At 47.6% G+C, this 9,413-nt stretch overlaps 1 protein-coding gene across 2 annotated transcripts in view; it reads right to left on the reverse strand.

The window, feature by feature from the left end:
- Positions 1-1,199: 1,199 nt before the first annotated feature.
- The window catches only part of IDE (insulin degrading enzyme), a gene marked incomplete at its 5' end in the record, with an annotated part of 69,096 nt that continues 60,882 nt past the window's right edge, over positions 1,200-9,413 (reverse strand). For both annotated transcript variants that reach the window (XM_014587532.1, XM_006147637.2), the window contains 3 exon segments: positions 1,200-3,453; positions 4,332-4,399; positions 5,083-5,155. In XM_014587532.1, the coding sequence (XP_014443018.1) occupies positions 3,358-3,453; positions 4,332-4,399; positions 5,083-5,155 (237 nt within the window).

The following is a 9,413-nucleotide window of genomic DNA, read 5'->3' on the forward strand; positions in this document are numbered from 1 at the left end:
AGAGGAGAATGGAGAAGGGATTGCGGCGTGACCATCCCCCCTGGGGGGTGATTTCTCGCTTTCTGTCTCTATGTCTCTCTCTGTCTGTCTGGCGAGCGCACGCGCCCTACAGTGAAAATCTCTCCAAAAAAAAAAAAAGATGTTAGGGGCCAGCCTGTGGCCTGGAAGTTGAGGTGGCTGGATCCCACAAGGCCAACTGCACAGCTCAAGTTCCAGACACAGAGCCTGAGAAAGACAGCATGTGCGCGTGGGTACCTGAAATCGAGACATGAAGGATCAATGGCATGACCATGCTGCATGGGGGTGCTTTGTTGCTTTCTCTCTCTGGTGAGCGCATGCACCTGTGGCAATTGGAAAAAAAAAAAATTAAAATCTGATCAGCCTGGGGACCAGCAGTTAGCGTAATGGCTATGTCGCTGGACTCCCATGTAGTTGACCATGGTTGGAGTCCCGAACCTAGTGGCTTAAACTTGCGCAGGGAGCATGTGCGTGCGTGCGTGCCCAAGATCCCGAGAGGAGAGTGGAGGAGAAGGGACTGTGGCATGGCCATCCCCCTGGGGGGTGAGTCCTCACTTTTGTCTGTGTTTCTGGCGAGTGCAAAAACCTCTCAAAAAAAAAGGAATATGGCCCAGTCTGATGGTACGGTTGGTAACAAACTGAACTGCAGTGCTGGAGTAGAAGCCACATGGTTAATAATGGACTTTGACCCGAGTTGGCCTGAAAACATGTCGGGCACATGAGTGCGTACTCCAGACCCTGACAAGCTGGCAGGCTGAGTAAGAGGGGCCACAGAATGAGGGTGTTCCCGCTCTCCCATGTGTGCACACACATGTTCTGCTATGAACAGAAAATCCTTAGACACTGGCCCTGGGGTCTAGTGGTTAAGGGAGCTGGATCTCACATGGTTGACCATGGTTCAAGAGCCAGCTGTGGAGACTGGAAAAAGACGCTGGGCATGTGTGCGTGCCCCAGATCCTGACAGGATGGAGAAGGAAAAGGGACCGAGGCGTAACCAAACCCCACTGCAGGAGGTGCTTTCTCCCTCTCCCTCTCCCTGTGTTGCTCTCTGGCAACTAAGGAAAAAAATTAGAATTCGCCACTTTCTGCATTAAGAACAATGAAAGCAAGAAACTGTCAGACTGGGAGGTGGACAGGTGGGATGAGAACCACTAAAACTGCGAAAATAACGCAAATGCAACTCGAGGTTAAATTCAGGCCATTTATTGTAAACAGGAGAACCCTAGCACTCCACACACTGGCTGTGTCACATGCTCTCTCTCACATCAACTGGGCAAAACGAAGACTTGGTAAGTCCCAGGCAGCGGATAACAGCCCGCTCCCCAAATCTGTGCTCAGCGCCGAGTGGATCGCGGTGTCTGGGGGGGTCTGTTATTGCTCACGGACTGCAGCTGGACCCACTGCACGAGTCCATTAGTATCCTGAGTGATCCGCCAGTCGCTCTAGACCCACGGGAGGCCGGGAAATGCGGGAGCACTGAACACCCATCTCAGGCGCGTGGAAGACTGCAGGAGGCGGCCTCCGGGTCTCTTCAGGTGCCTTCTCTCATACAAAGGACACTATTAAATCTCACCCATCTTTTAAAAAGAGCTAAAAGTTACTCGATAGCACATAATTCTCCGCAGAAAAGGTAGGTGGGTTTGTATTTACTCCCAGGGTGGTGTCATTTAAACACTCGGGACTGATTTCAGATCTGTCTTCTCCATGTATCTTTGCAGTCGGATGAAAAGCTGCATAGTCTACAAATGCATAAAACCGGAAGGAAGTGCTGACCTCGCACACCTTCTGATGGACAGAGACGGCCTTCGCACAGGAGGCTCTTGGAGGTCGGGAGAGAAAGTTACAGCACCACGTGGACCTGGCGAGGGGCGGAGCCCTGCTTTCGACAGCAGCCTCCGTGGGGTGGCGATGTCATTCTTGCCCCAAATGGCGATTGTTTAGAAAATGGCAAATGTGAAAACAGAAGATGTGAAAAGACATTACAGAAAAAAGTCCGGGCGAATCAGATCCCACGGGGAGGTAAAACGTCATTTGAAAATGACAATTCTTTACTTCGCCTGAGTTAGTGGACAGGGCCTGCTATCAGCGCCTACACGCGGAAACAGTCACGGTTTCTCTCGAAGCAAGTCTGAACGACAGGAAATATTCTAGAACAGGTGTTAGGCCCACGGTAGCAATTTCACCTGAAATAGTATCTTGTGAAAAAAAAAAAAAAAAACAACTTCTCAAAAGTCCACTCCAGTCATCATCTGTATGTTCGAGTATTTCTATCTCTATGTTCAAAAAATAACTTTTGACACTTAAGGCAAGATTAGACTGGTAGCAACAAGGGATTTTGAGTCTTGTGGAGCCTTGCTATTTAAGAACGCTTCGATAGCACGTGAGCCTTTTAAATTCATGACAGGGCAAAATATTGGGGTTGTCCTGCTACCGCCATTTCAGTGTGGTAAGAAGTTACGGTGGTTCTGGCAGCTGATGTTGGAAAAGCATGTCACACACTCAGTAGGATGTGAAGTTGACACTCTTTGTACTAAAAATAAATACACAACATGTGGATGGAACACTGCAAACCAACTGTGAACGACGAGAATGCCGACATAATTCAACCAGAAAGAAAGCAAGAAAGCACAGTCATCCTGAGAAAGTCAGTTTGGGACAAGGTCGATGGAAGGTCAATCTGTATTTCTATGACTAGCACTGTAAATAAGGAGGGTGTTCTAGGGTTTTCCAGCATTTTACGAGTTGGAATAAAAAACACGTTCAAATTTTATAAAAAGATTAAAACCATGCCTTATATAATCAGCAATTTCACTGATAAAAGAAAATGACATTGCTTTGCTCATTATCTGTTGAATGTAACATCCTCCGTTGATTTACATGAAACCACTGAGTAGAAAGCAAATTTGAGAATCGATTTTTAAAAAGGTATTACCTTGCTAAATGTTTTAAAGCCTTCTCTATCAACTCAGGAGGCTTTTAGAAAAAAAGCTAACTTTTATTTCCTTTGGACAAAAGACTATTTTACAGAACAGGGAAGAAAGATTCTCTAGGAATATCATTCATCATTTTAAGTATTGTTATATAGGGGGGATTTCTCTTAGTAATGAAAAGAAAAATTTTAAAATATTTAAGAGGCATGTATTTAAAAAATATTCTACATCTATAAGATTTTTCTGTAATTTAATTACTTTGACTTTTTAATATTTCTACATAATGATATTTGACAACTTTTTCGTTTGTCTAATAGTGAACCAGAAACTACTAAAGTGGCGAAGATTGGCTTCCTAGGCCCTGGAAGACTCAGGAATGCATCCACGTGCACTCCCCCCGGGGGAATCTTCAGAGTTTTGCAGCCATGAAGTTAATATGTGGTTTCACAAGGGGAAACAGTGGCAAACCTCGCTTGAACTCGGTCATGTTCTGTATCACTTCAGGCTGCAAAGAAAAAACATTTCCTTTTAGTACAATTAACCCAGAAGTCAGACCGAGTAGGACATCGCGCTGTTTCTGGGGGTGGTGGGGTGGGGTAGGCACACGATAGGCTTTCCTGCACATATGCGACCTGCCGACCTTCCTTCTGGATCAGTGGGGCCCGGAGGTCATGGATGGGTCTGTGCGAACCTAAGGGGAGACTCCGGGCTTTCCTCTGGGCACACGGGGCTGCTTACCAGGGCTCGGCTCCAAGGTCCAACACAGTAACAGGGGCTAGTGTGCCCACCCAGCAAGGCCTGGCTACACCAGTCAACGCCGATCTGCCTAGATTAGGACAGGCAGGCACTGGGACCGGCAGATGGCATAATGGTTACATCACTGGACTCCAACATAGCTGACTGGTTCAAACCTCAGACCCAGTGGCTTCTATCTCATGCTGGGTGTGTGTGTGTGCCCAAGATCCCAAGAAGAGATAAGAAGAAGGGATTGAGGCATGGCCCTTGCCCCTGGGGGGTGATTTCTTGCTTTCTGTCTCTCTGTCTTGGTCTGTCTCTCCAGTGAGTACACGTGGCCCAGAGGAAAAGTCTCTCTAAAAAGGAAGAAAAAGAAAAAAGGCCAGACACCGTGGAAGAAGCTAAGAGTTTCCCTCCGCTACGCAATGTGGGGCAGTTGTGGCCATGGCGGAGCGATACAACTGTCTGAACAAAGCGTGGGCAGACAGGCAGTGGTGGGCGACCAGGCGTCCCTGGGGACCTGCAGGAGATGCTGAACGCCTGACGTGCGGAACCCCCAGGGAGTGCGTGTCCTGACCAGCAGCTCCTTCTAAGAAGGAGGTCCTCTGCCTATTCCTTGGCCTAAGCCCGGCATTTTATGTCTCTTACTTGTGGCAAGGGTGGCGCTTGGGACAAATTTATATCATTTTGACATGGGAACTCTCCAACGACAGGACCTGTAAGAAAATGAAAAATGTAACGCTTTGCTCTTACTGATACCAGCACCCACGAGCAACTCCCCAAACACTTCTCAGCTAGGGTCCATCATCAGAAATGGTGGCGGGCCCAGGTTCTGTCCTTCTCAGACCCTCCCGCGCTGCCTCCTCCCAAGACCTGGAGTGCCTGGCCTGCCGTCCAATCTGCGGAGTGGCCCTAATAATGACTACTGTGTGCCTGAGGCTACAAAGCCTTGGTTCCGGCAGCTTCAGTGCCCAGGTCTGACCTGCCCGGACCTCGAGGCTCTGACCACCCAGAAGCACCCAGTAAAACAGCCCAGAAGGCCGGAGGAACACACGGCTGCAGGACACACTGTGGCCAGTCAGAGACAGGAGCTGGGAAGGACTGAGTGGACACCTGCTCACCCAGCCCCGAGCAATGGCTCCACATGGCCTCGCTGGAGACAGCCCACAGCCACCACAGCTGGGACTAGCCTGGTACTGTCACCTGGTGCGGGCTCGCTCCTTCACTGCCTCGTTTTCCTTTTCTGCTTACTTCTGCTTTGACAGAGCAAACCCTGTCTCCAGTGCCTTTCTGTACCCCTTTACTTTCTGGTGCTCTGCACGACGTGTAGCTATGGCCAGGGACACCACTAGGTGGCTCACCCTGAGCCCGGAGTAGACTTCCAGCAGTTAATACTTACAGGAATCCATTTCCCTGGCCAGAACGTGGACGGATACCTTGTGTCTCCTCGGGGCATCGACCGCCAGCATTTCCTAGGCAGAAAGCAGAGCAGGGTCACCCCTCTGCCCGGTCACGGCAGTAAGTGAGCAGCTCTCTGACGATGGAGAATCAGCTCTCACCAGAAAAAGGCTTCCCTTTCTTCTCCTCACTCACATTATTTTACTTAAACTCTACAAGGATTCAGCAAGGCAGGCAAGTATCCTTTTTTTTTAAAAAAAGAATTATTTATTTATTCATTCAATCATTTTCATTTGACCAGAGAAAGACAGACACACAGAGAGAAGGAAAGTGAGAAAGCAAGATACCAGGGCTGGGACTCGAACCATGGTTGGCCATGTGGGAGTGTCCAATGCCTTAACCACCACACCAACTGCTGGCCCCAAGCAAGTATTATTCTTAACCTCATTTTACAGAGGAGAAAACTAAGCCCGAGGAAATCTGTGGCCTGCTCAGCCTCCTGCAGTTAGGAAGTGCTGGGCTGGGATGAGGAATCTGGTCTAGTGCCCACCAGACGGGATGCACAGGGCTGCACCCCGTGAATTCCGGTGTCCACAGACGGTGGCTGAACTCAGTCGGGACAATCACACTGGCCCTCTCAGAACTGTTCCCTTAGTGCAGAACCTTTCCCGTCTTCTCGAAAGGGGTACGAGCTGTGAAGACGCGTCCTCTGATAGCCAGAAGTAACGCCCTAACCTCGGCTGGGAGAGAGCACCAGCCCAGTGCACCCACTGATGGTTACTTATGGAGCAGCTGCCCCACAGTCCTGTGCAGCCACAGAGGAGGCCCTGCTGATGCTGCACCACAAACCTGCCCCAACTGCCCGTGGCTGCCAGGACAGCCAGCCTCGCCCACAGGCCTGCTCGGACCTCTCCAGCCTGAATGTGAAGTGACCCAGCCGAGAACGTCCTTTCTGGAATACAAAGCTTGACTTCCTTCACACAGACCTTCCCTGTCTACTTGTCAAACTTCAATTTCAGACTGTTCTTCCTTCATTTCCTAACCAATTCTGTATAATCTATATTTTTTTTATGAGAGATTTTTGCTATAAGGCACATGTGCTTGCTGGAGAGACAGAGACAGAAAGCAAGAAATCACTTCCCAAGTGGGGATGGCCATGCCGCAATCCCTTCTTCTCCAGTCTCTTCTTGGGATCTTGGGCACACACACACACCCAGTTTGAGTTTTAAACTACTGGGACTCAAACTGCGGTCCACTACACGGGAGTCCAGCAACAGAACCATTATGCCATCTGCTGGTCCCCAATCTCCATCTTTCTAAAAATGATCAACTGTGCCTTCTTGCAAACTGTGCTCTAAGGCACACAGGAGACCCAGGAGGTATTCTATGGAAAAAGGGTCCATGGCAAAATCAGCTTAGGAAATGTTTGGTTAATGAAAATTAAACAGATGCAGGCCAAAGTCTTCACTACAGCACTTCTCAGAACATCTAACATGCCCACACTCTCTGTAACTCTCCAAAAATGGGGATAAAGGAAGCTGTCTTTCCCACTGCTATTCTGAATTTAGCTGACATTTGATCATCAATACTACCATTCTTTAAGACGAGAAAGAGTCTTATAATGGTTATTTTCACAAACACGAGGCACCACTTGTAATTTCAAATGAATAACAAAATCTTTGGAAGAAAAAAATGCTTCACTTCTTCTGGAGACAGTGTAATGAAAGTTACATTAGAACACCGTCCTTCTTGAATAGCTAGAACTAATAACACTTTAAACTGAATGTCTCAGACACGCAGAAGAGCTACATGTGATCGCCCTCTTTTACAGGCGATTGAGAACAAGTACCGACCTCACAGTGAAACTGTAAAGAAGCAGTAAACACCAGTAACACCTATTCTGTAGTATCAAGGAGGAAAACACATCCTGATTTAAAGCATGAAAATCCTCGAGATGACTTATTAAATGCTACTAAGTGCCAAGCACTTTATAGACCTCATTTTAATTAGTATTCCGATCACTCTCTATCGAAGCTTCAGTAGGTGGCCAAGTTGGCGGTGGGGCTGAGCCTGGGTTATACTCACGAGCCACATTGCTCCGCTGCCACCCCACTGGTCAGAGCCTCAGGAGAAGCTGGGATGACCGAGGGAGGGCACGCCAGGCCCCCGCACAGCCTGGTGGGGTGCCCCTGGCCCTGCTGTGCTGCTCCCGCACCAGCTGCCTGCTCTCGCTGTCCTACCACAGGTCTCTGCGTATACACAATGCCCGCATGGGGTAGTATTTTAGATCAGCATTTCATGTGTTTGTTTATATGAATACGTGTGCGTGTGTGTGTGTGCAAATCTTTTACGTGTGATAGTAGTATCTACCATTACTGAGCATTTAGCATGTGCCTAGCATGTTTATACATCAAGGCACACACACACATATTGTTCCCTCGAAGGCCATTATTACAAAAAAGCCAGAGTAGTTGATAAGACTCCTGTCTTCCTGTGCACGATGCAAAGGGAGTCATGAGGAAACCACTTGTCCAGCCAACCATTTCCACAGCCACCATGGCTCAAATCTCATTGCTGAAAAGATACATCTGAAAATTGCTTTAGCTGCCCAGTTCTGAAATGAGAAGACCACATTCCCTTTTCTTATTGCTAAGGTGTTGCGCGGTATTAACACTGATTTGCACACCCAGAGAACAGAGGTCTAGAAATGCTGCAGAGGGTTTCTGGAAAAGAGGCGTAAGCTACTCGTGAACAGTGCAAGAGCACCCTTTCCCCCTCAGAAACAATCAACATTTTGGGGTCAGGAAGTATCCTTTTCCTCACCCTGCCACGTAGTACCAGCAGCAGTGAAGCAAACGGGCACTGGAAACTGAATCCGGAGAACGTGGCCGGGCCTCAGTGGATGGCTAATTCTGCAGAATCACCCTGAGAACTGCAAGCACTGACTCTTGTGCTGGCAGCTACACTGGGCCCCTGGAAAGTGACATTATAACGTAGGTGGCATCGCTTCAAAGGGATGTGAGCACAGGGCGGGTCTCAGCCCTGTAGCGTCTACAACAGATATGAACCAGGAGGAGGGGCTAGAACATCAGGGAAATGCTGAGGTGTGAGGATAATCACAGAGTCTAACGCAGCTCCTTGTCTTGAAAAAAGGCACCGAAGTCTTTTACGTAAACCCTCTGGTATAATGAAGAATGTAAGTCTTTTACGTAAACCCTCTGGTATAATGAAGAATGTAAGTCTTTTACGTAAACCCTCTGGTATAATGAACAATGTATGCAGTACTTTTAAGGAATACAACTTAGGGTCAGCAGGTAATGCAGTGGTTAAGGTGCTGGACTCCCAGTGGGCAACCGTGGTATGCGTCCTGGACCTGGTGGTTTGAAAGTCATGCCAGGTGTGTGCACGTGTGTGCCCCAAATCCCAAGAGGAGAACAGAGGAGAAGGGCCTGTGGCATGGCCACCCCCCGTGGGGAGATCTCTCACTTTCCCTTTCCCTGTCTCTGTCCAGCAAGTGCACACTCTCTATGGCAAACTTCCTACCCCTGCAAAAAAACAAAAAACAAAAAACAATTCTATTGAAATACAGAATTTGAATTTCTGCATGAAGCACGCTTATTATACACTGCATACCTACTTAACACAAATTTTGCTAGTTTTTAGAATCGTATTAAGGAGGGGAAGATTTAGATGGCATGACTCTCTCACAACTGTGCTCAGAGACTTTAATGGTGGTGCCCCTCTCTCCTCTGGATCAACTTTCTCAGCGTGCACAAACGTTCAAAACTTGTAAGTTCTCTGAACACAGTTCAAAGGTGAGTAATCACTTCTTTAGAAAAACAGCCATGGTGGCACCTGAATGGGTGAAGACAACTTAAAGGTGTCAGGGCAAAGAAAATAAATAGAAAATAATCTAGTTTTCGCGTTTCTTTGTTTTGTTTGCTCTTCCTCCCGACCACATGGGCTCACCACTGTTCCTTGGAAAGACTCGCACAGTCCCTGATCCAGAGGGAGAAGAAAACAGTGCCAGCTCAGTATGAATTGTCCATATTTTTTTGAACAGTAAGAGGTGCTTGTGTCAAATACACCTAAATCCACAAAAATGTCTTCATAAATCCAGCCTGCATAGGTTTGAAGCAGCAACATACATATAACACACAGATCTCCTTATCAAATCTAAACATTTCAATTCGACTTACCTTATAGAATTTGATGATATCTTCCTTGGTAAGTGTCTTTAAATATGCAACTTCTGTATTATCTGGAAAAGTAATTAAACAATAATTCACTGATATTTCTATATTAAGTATTCCAGAATACTACACTACACGA

This window comes from Tupaia chinensis, unplaced genomic scaffold (genome assembly GCF_000334495.1).
Source record: "Tupaia chinensis unplaced genomic scaffold, TupChi_1.0 Scaffold000217_1, whole genome shotgun sequence".
Classification (NCBI taxonomy): Eukaryota; Metazoa; Chordata; class Mammalia; order Scandentia; family Tupaiidae; genus Tupaia; species Tupaia belangeri.